We start from the raw sequence: 14,122 nt of genomic DNA, 5'->3' as shown, positions 1-14,122 counted from the left end.
CTAGCAATTTACAAAACTCTTTCCAAAATTTGTATATGAATTGAGATCCCCTGTCAGAAACCACGTCTACCGGGAGGCAATGAAGCCGAAAGACGTGATCTAGGACAGTGACCGCTGTCTCTTTGGCTGTTGGTAAATTTGGGCAAGGGAATGAAATATTCTGCCTCGAGAACCGGTCAACTATGGTCAAAATGACCATCATGCCATTAGAGGGCAAGAGGGCGGTAACAAAATCTAGTGCGATGTGGGACCAGGGTCTCAAAGGGACAGACAGCGGTTGAAGAAGCCCATCAGGAGGTCGGTTAGATGACTGGCGCAAACTGAGCAAGCAAAAATAAAATCGCGGACGTCACGAGCCATACGTGGCCACCAGAATCGTTGTCTAACCAACCCATTAGTTCTACTTATCCCTGGGTGACAAGCTACATTAGAACAATGACCCCACTGGACAACCTCGGACCTTAACTCCTCCGGCACAAATAAACGGTTCAGTGGACAACCGGATGGAGGCGTTACCCCTTGTAAGGCCGTCTTGACCTGGGAAGGAGAGGAAGGACGGATAAACCCAGAGGCTAAGGAATCAGAAATGTATTTCTCCATGGCCTCCCTCTCAGGAATAGATAGACAGTATAACTTCCCCTTAGGCGGAGACACTAAACTATGGCACAGTCGTAGGGATGATGCGGAGGAAGAGAAGCAGCACGGGACTTACTGAACACTTCCTTCAGGTCCAGATACTCTACAGGCACGTTTGGCAAAACCATGTTCTCCTTCTGAAAGACAGAAACAGGGACAACAGGACAAGCAGAAACCAGACAAGACTCATGACAACTTTCACTCCACAATGTGACTCTGTTGGAACCCCATTCCACTCGTGGATTATGTTTGGTTAACCAGGGGTGACCTAACACAATGGGAGCAACAGGGGAGTCCATGAGAAAAAAGGATATGGTTTCGCGATGATTTCCAGACGTGAGTAGTGTGATGGGTTCTGTATGGTGTGTGACGTGAGGCAGTTCCTGGCCATTGAGTGCGGTGACAAGGATGGGGAGAGACACAGGTAGGACAGGAATTTTCAAGTGATGTGCAAGGGAAGAATCAATGAAATTACCTTCGGCTTTATCAACCGTGACAATATGATTATCACAAGACCATAATAACAAATTATCAATTGATAATTTATCATTATGTTTGCAAAAATCATTAATTGTGAACATAGGCGTTTGAGGCAGGCTTTAAGAACAAGCGGAATTCTCTGTGAGCTCCTGCTTCACAGCGAGCATGACTCGCTCTGACCCAGCTTTGTTTGATTTTACAAGGCGAATACAACTCTTTGATCATGACCCCAACATTTAGCAAGGCAGGAAAACTTTCAGTCTACCTGAAGGAAGACGTATCTCATTGTAAGTTCATGCTGTTAAATAGAGTTTAGATAAAATTAACCCTTTCGAGTCGATTAATGCATATATAGAGTAAAAAAAAAAAAAACTGTAGGCTATTCTTAAACTTGGACCTCATGATATTGAAGTAGCTACAAATCCAAACACCAGAAGCAACCTACACTCTCTACGTATTCTGAAGGGAGCAAATAATAGATTAAAAAAAGAAAGAAAAAAAGTGGTTTGCTTGTTTTGGAAAACGATTACAAAAAAAGTCATAGTAACATATTATTAATTCATAGAAATAATTTAAGCAATTAAAATCCTTTTTTATACTAGATTAAACTTGAATTTCAATATTATTAAACTGACTTTAAAATCTCAAGGAGTTTATAATTTGAAACTGTAAAATGTCGCAGTTCATGTTAAATAGCCTAAACTAACTTGCATCTTATAGTATCCGAAGACCTTGATTGCATGTTACATAAAAAATCAAAGATAATTTGATTTATTTTTAAATCAAATGTCTTGTAGCTAAGATAGTCAGCAATAAGAACGTAGGAAGACGATGGCATAACCCCAGATGAATCACATCCAGACTACTCAAGCAGCAGTAATCTCAAACCCAGTGCAGGAATCTCAGGCGGGCAAGTAATAAGGTCCAAAGAGTACCAACTGGAGGAACAGGAGCACAACAAGACAAGAGAGACAGATGAGAAATCAAAAGACCAACAACACAAACAGGATGCCAGCCAAACTTAAAAGCAGCGCAAATGAGTTGCAGCTCATCATCAAATGAGTTGCTCATCACCACAGCTGCTGTTAGTTAACAGACGCACACAATCAGACAGAGACGCAAGATGAACGCACTGACTCATGAACCGTGGCAATTTTGGCTGGTGACATGTTACTATCAAGAGGCAATCTGCTATAAATCCATCGTCTGCAGATTGCCTTAGCTGATGGCTTAGTAGTTTGCTGGCTCGTTCCCCATGCTCAAAAAATTATTGACGAGATTTAAGATAAAGCTCCTCAGCTACTCCAGATGAGAGAGTATAGAATTCTGTTAGCAAACCCATTCTCTCTTTACAAAGAGCCGCAAGATGGATCTTCAGAATTTTTTTGATCAACATCATCTCTCAAAGAGATCAACTCATTAAGGCGTGCTGACCGTCTTCTGTTCATGCTTACATTATAAGATATTATCTGACCACGTAAATATGCTTTCATTGCCTCCCACAGGTTTAAGTGAAAGAAAGAATACTGTCTAGAAACCGGATTTCTCTATCTCTATGCATCAATCCACTCCATATATTCTTGTATAAGAAATGGCCTGGCAGCAGCCTGCCTAGAAACAACCTGATCATAAAGCCTTTTCACAAGTTACAGATCTCTGTTTAGACATTGTGCAATTAAAACCAATAATAAAAAACATGAAAACCTATAATAAATACAAAAACACTCAATTAAACACATCGTTCACAAAACCCCATTGCTGGCCTCTGCCCAAACGAAAGGCTACATACTCCCCCAGTCGTACATTACCGCATAACATACGGAGTCCCATCAAAACTATATTAATGACAAAATAATCTGTTTTAGTTAATCTTAACTGTAATCAAATATAGTGCACACTCAATAAATGTTCAATCTAGCACCGTATTTATATTCCACCTTTTGTGAGTAACCTTAACCAACATAAAAAAAAAAATCTCTGAGCCAACCAGTAATGGGTTAACAGGGCCCTACAGTTAAAAAAAAGAGAAACAGTGAAGCTCTAGGTTTAAGGAAACTTACATTTTAAATCAATCTGTTATGTGTTATCATAGCCAAATTGAGAAGGGTCTGGCTGCAGACTTGCACTTGCACTCTCAGACTTGCATTCTCAGACTTGCACTCTCAGACATTTGTGCTTCCGCTAACGACGTCACTTGTAGTCTTGATTTTATTTATTTTTTGTTCTATTTATTGATTACTTTTTGTTTGAATCTTTCAACATTTTACAACAGTAGCCAGGTGGTGAAGATAGAAAAAAGAAACTAAATCACAATGTCACTTGCAATCGCTACTTGCATTCTCAGACTTGCATTCTCAGACACTTGTGCTTCCGCTAGTGACGTCACTTGCAGTCTTTATTTATTTATTTATTTTTTTTGTTCTATTTATATATACATTTTTGTTTGAATCTCTCAACATTTTACAACAGTAGCCAGGTGGTGAAGACAAGACAAAACAAAACTAAATTACAATGTCACTTGCAATCGCTACTTGCACTCTCCGCTACCTGTGACGTCACTTCCAATCAACACAAATCGTGCATTTTGCCAATGGAGACACCAAATCCACCTCACCTAACAATTTACTTCTGACTGTGAAGGAGGTTGTGGGGTCTAGCTGATAGTGGATGCGAGTGTCATCTATTATCACTTTAGCTGATTCTTTGGGCTCTCTCTCTCTCTCACACACACAAGCACACACACATTATTAGACTCCTCTTATTAGACTTATTATTAGACTTATTAGACTCCTCATACGTTTAACTATTCAACCTAGAGATCAGGTTTTACTGATCCTACAGAGGTGCTAGCATACACACTTACAGATGAGTTAGAAAGAATATGCCCAAACATAACACCTTTTCAGAAGCATATAGAAAGTCTGATGGGCAATGTACTTGGTGAACTCTAATTCTATCCTGGATATCCTCCAACCCCCAAACAATCCACATTACAGTTAACAAACATACTAAAACATTATACTGGACACAGACTACATCACAGTAAGAAAACAGACAGGGGAGAAGCTTTGGGCTCTGGGGTCTAGACACCAATCCACCAAAGGTGTTGACCTAAAACACAAACATGAAAGCCAGAGGCCCAGACAGCCTCCTTTTCAGAGGTCGATGTAGACCAGTCGGTAGCCACACTGTTGGTGTAAAGGTATTAACATATACCATATAGATCAAACAAACATTGATCCTGTCAAGGTGTCAATACACTCACTTTTGCTCAGCCATGTTTTCCAAGGAAGAACCAAAACACCTCCTGACTGGAAGTGAGTAACTGCTCAGGAAGAAACTCCACAGAAACCCCCCACAGGTCTGGTTAGAACAAACATGCCCCTACCCCTAAAGGGTCTCGCCCCTATTTTGATAGCTCCACCCCACACAGACATACGCAACCAAAGCAATGATTAGTTTTGTGAACAAAGCAAAACCAATGTTACATTGTGTCTACACTGGACGCAAGTGGCGTGGTGTGACAAAATACTATAGAACTTATAGAACAGTGATGCTGTCTACACCATATATATGTTCTACACTGGATGTGGCACGGCATGACAAAAGATAAATCACTGTCAGAAAACTGCTGCTCCATTTAGTTTATGAGGAATTGACAAATTTCAAATTATTTTGAACGGTCGCATTGTTGCGTCCAGTGTATTAGACAGACTTTAGCTGTTGGGTCACGGACACAGCGTCACTCACCTATCGAGAAGAAACAAAGCAGCCTCTGCATCCAAACGCAGGCCTTCCGCTCCTTGAGTTCTCTTTAGTCTCCAGTGCTGAAAAGCTGATCCGATATTTACATGGTCTTGCTTCTTGCCTTAAGCCTTTTTCTGCAGATATTTTCCTCTTTAGTTTTTTCTATCAGCCATCTCTATCTTTCTGTTGCTCGACTAATGTCCAGCCTGTACACTGAAAGCTCTCTCCTCCACACCATGAGTAGACACACCACTTACTCTGGATTGGCTACAAGTTTGTTTTGCTACTTGGTCCAAATCAGTTTTCTAAAGCATTAATAATCGCTTACCCCACCTTTAAAACTTGTTGTAGCCTATATATTATGCTCTATTCATATTCATCCTCACACTTTTCTACTTAATTTTAAATGTTGTTCTTGCATTCAAATTAAGTGCGGTCCACTGCTGCACACGTGTAACAATACAGGGCCAGCTGTATCGATACTCGTATCATCAGATCCCTGTGATGATACATTGTCTTATCAAATCTGTCTTATATGTATCAAGCACTAACGTGATGTGAACAGGCGCTGACTAGGAAGGCATGATGTGAAGAGGCCTTGGCGTAGTAAATTTGGCGTGAGCAGGCATTGGGGTCCCATGAGCAGACTGTGGTTTGGCAGACATGACGTTAGCAGACTTTGGCGTAGCAGACATGACATGAAAAGGCTGTGGTCTGGCTGACATAATGTGTGCTTTGGCTTGACTGGCGTGACACAAGCAGGCTTTGACTTGACTGTTATGATGTGAGCAGGCTCCGCCTTCACTGGTATGACATGAGCAGGCTCGGTAGACTCTGACATGACTTGAATAATCCCAGACATAACATGCAAACACTTTGGTGTGGTGAATATTGGAGGATAGCAGTATTACTCATCAACTATCCCCACAGTAAATGGTGAGGCAGCCAAACAGAGTGCAAAGTCAATGTATTGTTCCAGTGAACAGGGTGGGGTATTGCGTGCATATACTTTTATCCAAACCAAAGCGGAAAATGTCCTTGAGGAAAGGATCATTGAAATCTACCTGGTAGTACAGTCTGCAAAAGTTTGCAACGCAGTCCTCAACAGGACTATATATTACCTTGATGGATATATATATATATATATATATATATATATATATATATATATATATACAGTACAGACCAAAAGTTTGGACACACCTTCTCATTCAAAGAGTTTTCTTTATTTTCATGGCTATGACAATTGTAGAGTCACACTGAAGGCATCAAGGGCTATTTGACCAAGAAGGAGAGTGATGGGGTGCTGCGCCAGATGACCTGGCCTCCACAGTCACCGGACCTGAACCCAATCAAAATGGTTTAGGGGTGAGCTGGACCGCAGACAGAAGGCAAAAGGGCCAACAAGTGCTAAGCATCTCTCGGGGACCTCCTTCAAGACTGTTGGAAGACCATTTCAGGTGACCTCCTCTTGAAGCTCATCAAAAGAATGCCAAGAGTGTGCAAAGCAGTAATCAAAGCAAAAGGTGGATACTTTGAAGAACCTAGAATATGACATATTTTCAGGTTTTTCACACTTTTTTTGTTATGTAAATAATTCCATATATAATTCCACATGTGTTAATTCATAGTTTTGATGCCTTCAGTGTGAATCTACAATTTTCATAGTCATGGAAATAAAGAAAACTCTTTGAATGAGAAGGTGTGTCCAAACTTTTGGTCTGTACTTTATATATATATATATATATATATATATATATATATATATATATATATATATATATATATATATATATATATATATATATATATATCCGTGGTTTATAAGGTTAAATGATAAGGAAAGTGAAAGAAAATAAAAAGGTAGTGAAGAAAAGCACAAAGGGGATGGGCAAATGTGAAACATACCATCAAGTAAAAAAGTTAAGAAGGACTGGGTTATTGTTTAACTAATTAATCCAAAGGCATTTAAAGTACTCTTACTACAAGACAACTTTTTTGTAAGGGCATTGTGGTGATACAAGCATTTAGATCTCCAGTTGCACATTACAACAGCTCTGTAGGTAATGATGACCTTCCCTTTAGTTTCATGGTCAGAGAAGGCCACATTGCTTTTCTTTGTGACTGATTTTAGTCTACAGAATGTAATTGTAAAAATACTGTCAGCAGAATTGGCCAAATGTTATTTCAATATATGGAAAAAAAATAAATAATAATAATAGGATTTCTGTTACTGTGTTCTGTTGTCAAATCCATATGTTTCAATTTTGTTAAATACAGGTACATTATTTGATGTTCTCTGTTTATTATGCTAGGAGGAAAGCAATGCTTATCAGTAATGTCCTTGCATTTATTGGTGGCGGCCTGATGGGAATGTCCAAAATCAGCAGGTCATTTGAAATGATGATTTTAGGACGCTTTACCATTGGAGCATATTGTGGTAAGCATTCACTCTTTTTCTTACACATTACAAACAAGGTATCTAGCATATATGTACTTAAAGAGTAAATTAAGGTTGATTTAATTAATGTTTTAATGATTTAAATCCTGAAATATTCTTTCAGATGAAATTAATTTAGTTGAATTACTGTGTGTAATTCAGTAAATAACAAATTAAAATGAATTTAATCTATCATTTAAAGGAACACTCCGACTTTTTGGGAGACTTTCAGCGTGTACAAATAACAAGGCTATATGAGACAGAGACCATTTTTAATCATATAAATGCTGGGAACTATATTCTCACTAGGCGTAGGAGCACAGCTAATGTTACTTGGGCGGAGTGGCTACTTGGGCGGAGTGATTAGCGCAGCACAAAAGACGCGCCGTGGTGAGGAACAGAGAGTTCGCTCAGAGTTGGAGCAATAGAGTCAGCAATTACTAGACAGTAAATTTATAGTGTACAATCATGGGTGTTCGCTGTATTGTAAAGAGCTAGACAATAAACAGGGGAGACCAGGTAATACTATGATGTTTCATAGAATTCCAACCCAAAACGGTGACCTGATGAATCGATGGCTACTTGCTCTGGAAATAGATCCAAACACACCTGTAAACAGCATGACAAAGTATTTAGTTTGCTCTGAACATTTTACTGTATTTTGAAAAAATGCAAGTTGCCACACGGACCATGAAACGTGTGCTAAAGGATACAGCCATCCCATCGATAATAAAGACAGGACAAATTGGATCACCTGTTGCTGCGGTAAGTGTTGTTATGTTTTGAGATGACTAACATTAGCCATACTGTAACAGTGCCATGCTAATGTAATATAACCTTAGTAGTGACACTATTACGTGAATAGGGGCTCCGTGTATCCCCTTTATTGTTATTATTGTGTTGTCATGAACACACTGCTCATGATCATTATAACAAAATCACTTACTTGGTGGACAGCTGACCATTAGGTTCACTCGGCATGGGGCGTTTCTTCCAGTTGATCTTGTCACAATGAAAAAAAAAAAAAAAACGACAACTGCCGGGTGTATTAGGGCAATCTTCCGTGGTAGTGACACAAATATTTTGATTGTCATCAAGCCTTGACATTGATGGCAATACCCGGTCCCATTCATTACAACAAAGGCACTCGGTTTCTGTCGGCATAGGTTGGTATGTTTCACATTTACAGCACCAGTCTGTGTTCATTCTGATTCTCCCTTCGACATCTTGTCTTACAGCTTCCAAAGTTTGTAACTCCTCGTCTGTGTATTCTGGCTCAAAACTATATGGTTCTGGATCTTGGTTTGATACACAATAAAATTCCTCTGAGTCTGATAAAATTCCTCAAAGTCAGTCATGATCACGAGTCACGTCTAGCTAGTCACTTGTTTTGTTTACGGAACCATCAACAGGGCGTCTCGTGTGCTGCGCTAATCACTCTGCCCAAGTAGCCACTCCGCCCAAGTAACATTAGCTGTCCTCCTACACCTAGTGAGAATATAGTTCCCAGTATTTATACGATTAAAAATGGTCTCTGTCTCATATAGCCTTGTTATTTGTACACGCTGTGACTATACAGATCACAACATGTAAATAGGAAAATGTTTGCATTATTTTGTCACTTATTGGGATTACTATGCTAACAGTATCCATTTACATCCAGTCTTTGTGCTAAGCTAGGCTAGGCGGTGGGTGTGTCAAATAACACTTACAGAACGCACAGAAATGAAAAAGGTATGTATGGACTTATCTAACTCTGGGGGATACTGTGAATAAGCTAAAGTCCCAAAAAGTCAGAGTGTTCCTTTAAGACTGATGTCACAAAAAAAAAAAAAACTCTGATCCAATTGCGAGTGAAGGAACACAGTGTATTACAAATTCTCAGAACACTTGTAACAACAGCAGTTACTAGTGATGTTCGGTTCTCGAACGAATCGTTCTTTTGAGCTGGTTCTCAGAAAGTAACAGGTCGAGTAGGTTCACAAATCAAACTGAATCAAACTTTAGCTCTGGGTTGATGATGCAGGATGCACAGCCGAAGTAGCATGTACAACTCAGAAAGAACCAATTGAGCCGGTTCAATCAACTGTCCATTTTTACTGAGGATTACCGAAGATTAATCAAGAACGGAATGAGACATGGAGAAGTTTGCAGAGGATTACCGAAGAGGATTACATTGTGATTAAAAACACTGGCAAGTTAATTCAGTAAAATGCTCAAAATGGGAAGAGAGGAAAAACAATAAAGGTGTCATATATGGAATTCCAACAGAAGTATCAGAGGTTGAGATTATAAAGAGCTTAACTGGAGCCAAGGTTTGCAAAATCAAATGGATGTAGTGTACAATGGATGGGCTAAAGAAAGACAGTTTGTCTCTAATGATCCAGTTTGAAGAAGAAATATTTCCAACAAGAGTGATGGTTGGGTTTATGAGCTACAGTGTAAGGGAATATGTAGCAACGCCTTTGAGATGAAATGCCAAAGATATGGTCATGTGGCTGCTGTAGGCAAATGTGTGATAAATGTGCAGGAGAACATCAATATGGGGTATGGGAGAAAATGTTAAACTGCAGTGTTGTAACTGCAAGGGGAAAACATAGCTCAGCATATGGAGGAATTTCAAGATGACAGAAGGAATATTATATGCTGATGCTATGAAAAGAGTGAAAAGTAGTGAAGCACCAAAAATAAATGAATCTACAAACATGAAAATCCAAAATCAAAAGAATTAGTGCAGAGTCAACAAGGATTCATTAGTGGTTGATAAAGTGAAATTTGTAACATTCATGGCAGAGGTGATTAATTGCTCGGCTCAAACAACAAGTTAAACAGAAAGAATTAAGATAATAATTAGAGCAGCTAAGAAATATTTGGAGATACAGTAGAGTCATTTAAAGAAACACTTGTAGGTAGTCCCCAAGGTTCACATGCTAATAATGAGGAAGGTACATCATGTATTTTGAGATAATTCAGTGGAATGCAAGGAGTCTTTTTGCAAATGGACAGGAATTGAAAAAGTATATTGAAGATTTACAACAGAAACCAAAGGTTATTTGTGTACAAGAAACATGATTAAAACCTCATCTTGATTTTAGAATTTAAGGCTATGAAAATGTAAGGAAAGACAGGGAAATAAGAACAGTTGGAGGTGTAGTAACTTTTATTGAACATGGATTGAGGTATAGAGAAATTAGTAATAATGAAAAAGAAATTGTTATGGTAGATATCTGGACCGATAAAAGTAACGTCAGGGTGATCAACTTATACGGCATAGTCTTTACTATGGGGTAGTAAAAAGGCAGAGCGGAGGCGGGGCTCCATTAGGGCTCCTCCCCTAACCGCATGTGATCTCACTCCAAGCTTTCGATAAAACTTGAGAACCCTGTACTGTAGATTTTCCACTTTATGAATTTAAAAGTGCAATTGCTAAAGAAAAAGAAACTTCTCCTGGGCAGGGTGAGATATGTTACAGTATGATAGGAAAATTATCAAATCTAAAACGTTTTACATTACTGAAGATGTAAGATTATGGGAAGTTGACAAACTTCCTTCAGCATGGAAACATTGAATCGTTATTCCTGTAGGAAAGCCTGATAAAGATAGGTCAATAGCAACAAATTATAGACCAATAGCACTAACATCAAACGTGCAAAATTATGGAGAGAATGATTACAAATAGGCTTACATATGTAGTAAAAAAACAGAGGTCTTTTTACTACTCATCAAAGTGGATTTTTTTATTTTAGAGGGAAATTTAGGTTAGAGTGGAAGCATATTGTTCTGCATTTGAAAGTGGAACTCCCCAAAGGAGTGTGTGTAGCCCTTGTCTAGTCAATATAATGATCAATTATATATTCAATGATTTACAGCAAGATATGGGTAGATCGTTATATGCAGATGATGTGGCACATTCATTCATTATTGAATTCAGTGATGTCATCATACAGCTCAGTTCAGTTTAAATAGTATCTGTGCAATCATGTGCAAACAAGTCAATAATATCGCTGTAAATGAAGTGTCCCCGACTAAGCAAGCCAGAGGTGACAGTGGCAAGGAACCAAAACTCCATCGGTGACAGACTGGAGAAAAAACCTTGGGAGAAACCATGCTCTACTCTTGCCAGACAAAACCAGCAGTTCAATTCCATGCTGCAGCAAAATAAGATTGTGCAGAAGAATCATCTGTTTCCTGTGGTCTTGTCCCGATGGTTGTCTGAGACAAGGTATTTACAGGGAATCTGTATCTGTAACTCATCTAGTTGTCCTAGTCTCCGCTGGTCAGGGCTGTTAGAGGTCCTTTTTAGGTGCCTATTCACCATCTGGTCTGGATATGTACCTGATCTTGGTGACTGGAGTGACCATTTGATCTGGATACAGACTGGATCTGGTGACTATGGTGACCTTGGAAAAAGAGAAAAACAGACTAATATTATCTTAGATGCAATTCTTCTAATGATGTAGCAAGTACATCCGGGTGTTATGGAAAGTTTTCCTGGTTCCAGTTTACCTAATTAATGCAGCCTAAAAATCCTTTAACGGATTTGGATATTAAAAGTGTATTAGTGTGTTATGTGTAAGCCAGGTTAACCCTCTGAGGTCTAAGGGTATTTTTGGGGCCTGGAGAAGTTTTGTCATGCCCTGACATTTGAGGTTTTTTTCAGTTTCTTATAAACATCTAAATGGCTAAAGTCTAATCTCACTGTAATCAGCACAAACTGGGCTATAATAATATGTGAGAAGCATGTATGTACAGGACTGTGTTTTGAGAAAAAAAAATGTTATGCATGGGTATGCATGGGTTATGCATGTAGGGCTGTCTGTGAATCTTTGGCGAGGCAGCGATTCGATTCAATTACGATTCGATTCTAGAACGATTTTTGCAAATTTAGAACGATTCAATTCGATTCGATTCACAATTAAATTAGATTCGATTTGATTATAACGATTCGATTCTGTATTCTTTAAGTGCATTCACAGGATTATTTAAATGCTTAGTCAGGGGGCAAATTACAGTAGCATTTATGGTTAGAGAACCATAGGTTAAAAAAAAAAAAAAAAAGTTTGTCCATTGTTAAATGCTAGTTTAATGATGCGACAGGGCATACGTAAAAATGTAAGCCAAGTTTTTAAAAAAGAGCTTAAAGAGTATTATGTATAAGCTAACTTTTTGTCACACCAGGGGCGTAGCCATAATTTCAGAAGTGACAGAAATGTCAAATACAATCATTTTATGTATGTAGCCTATATAATAATAATAATAATAATAATTTTTTTTTTTTTTACAAGGAATTATCTTCTTTTTTAATTACTTTTAATTAGCTGTAATAAATCAAATACACTGCTGGACAATAATCAATCATTTGTAATCGATATTTTTTTTCTTAATGGCAAATTTTATGATTGTTTTATTGTGACGGTTGGGTTTAGGAAAACACAAGGAGAGGGTAGGATCCAATAGCAAGGCATGGGTTTTATTAAACAGAAGGGTAAATACAAAATAAACAGTCTTGAGAGACAAACAAAACCAAAAAGGGAACCGGATGAAAACGGGAACTCGGAGGAACGAGAAGGTAGGGGATGTCTCGGGAGACAAGAGCATAAGAAACACATAGGGTAAGGACTCCATACAGACAACAGAGAAGGACAGCTCTATATAGGGAGACTAATGACAAAGGATTGTCAGCACAAAAAAAAAAACAGAGACAGAACAACTAGATGGAATGGAAAGGCAGGAAAGTGTAACACAAAACAAGGAGTCCAGGAGGGTGGTGGACCGGCGGAGGATGAAGGGGAGGGACGGAGGGCCAGGTCCAAAGAAGGAGATAAGAAAAACAAGTGAAAACAAAAACACAAAAACATGAGTACATGGAGGACATTAGGTGATTACCACCCGGGCGGAACAGAGGGCAATCACACCCATGTGGTCAAGGCAGAAGCCCCCCCAGGGCGGAGCGGAAGTCCACCACATCCTCGTAGTCAAGGCCAGAGTCCCCCAGGGCGGAGCGGAAGACCACCACATTCTTGTGGCCGGCCCCATGGGAGGACGAAGATCACCGGTGACTTGACTCAGTCCTCGAAGATCACCAGTGACTAGCTTTGTCTCTGGAGAGTTCATGGGAACCTGACTCGACTCTGAAAGGTCAATAGTGACAAGCCCTGACTCTGGAAGGCCATCGGTAACTAGCCCTGACTCTGGAAGGCCATCTGTGACTAGCCCTGACTCTGGAAGGCCATCTGTGACTAGCCCTGACTCTGGAAGGCCATCGGTGACTAGCCCTAGCTCTGGAAGGTCGACAGTGACTAACCCTGACTCTGGAGGGTCCACGAACACCTGACTCGACTCCGGAGGGTCAACCGGGAACTGACTCAACTCTGAACAGTCAATGGGCACCTGACTTGACTTAAGACTGCCTGTGGAGACGTGAGACACCTCTGCTTCGGGCACTGCCTCTGGAATGGCCTCGGGCACCGCCTTGGCCTCCGGAACAGCAGCGGGCACCGCCTCAGCCTCCGGAACAGCAGCGGGCACCGCCTCGGTCTCCGGAACAGCATCGAGCACCGCCTCGGCCTCTCGAACAGCATCGGGCACCGCCTCGGGAACGTCCTCCTGGACTGCAGCTGCCCGCTCGGGAACGTCCTCCGGGACGACAGTGGGCTGCTCCGGAACGTCCTCCGGACTTTGAGGAGCGGTAGACGCCTGTCTCCTCCTCCTCCGTCCTCTATGATGGCGAGTCGGTGGCCCCTTGTCTGAAGACTCAGGTGTTGTATCGACCATCTTGTGCTATGGCGTTGGGCTGGCGGCCATCTTGTGCTGTGGCGC

General features: G+C 40.2%; 1 protein-coding gene across 2 annotated transcripts in view; it reads left to right on the top strand.

The window, feature by feature from the left end:
* The window catches only part of LOC113098888 (solute carrier family 2, facilitated glucose transporter member 4), a 91,078-nt gene that overhangs the window by 30,118 nt on the left and 46,838 nt on the right, over positions 1-14,122 (top strand). The window contains exon 4 of one of the 2 annotated variants that reach the window (XM_026263940.1): positions 7,179-7,303. The exons of the other annotated variant lie outside the window; for it this stretch is intronic. Coding sequence (XP_026119725.1) covers positions 7,179-7,303 — 125 coding nt within the window. The remainder of the gene's footprint in view (positions 1-7,178; positions 7,304-14,122) is intronic. 2 annotated transcript variants of the gene reach the window in all.

The sequence above is a fragment of the Carassius auratus genome, unplaced genomic scaffold (genome assembly GCF_003368295.1).
Source record: "Carassius auratus strain Wakin unplaced genomic scaffold, ASM336829v1 scaf_tig00216727, whole genome shotgun sequence".
NCBI lineage: Eukaryota > Metazoa > Chordata > Actinopteri > Cypriniformes > Cyprinidae > Carassius > Carassius auratus.
Note: the sequence above shows the minus strand (reverse complement) of the source record. Positions and strands in the feature narration are given on the sequence as shown.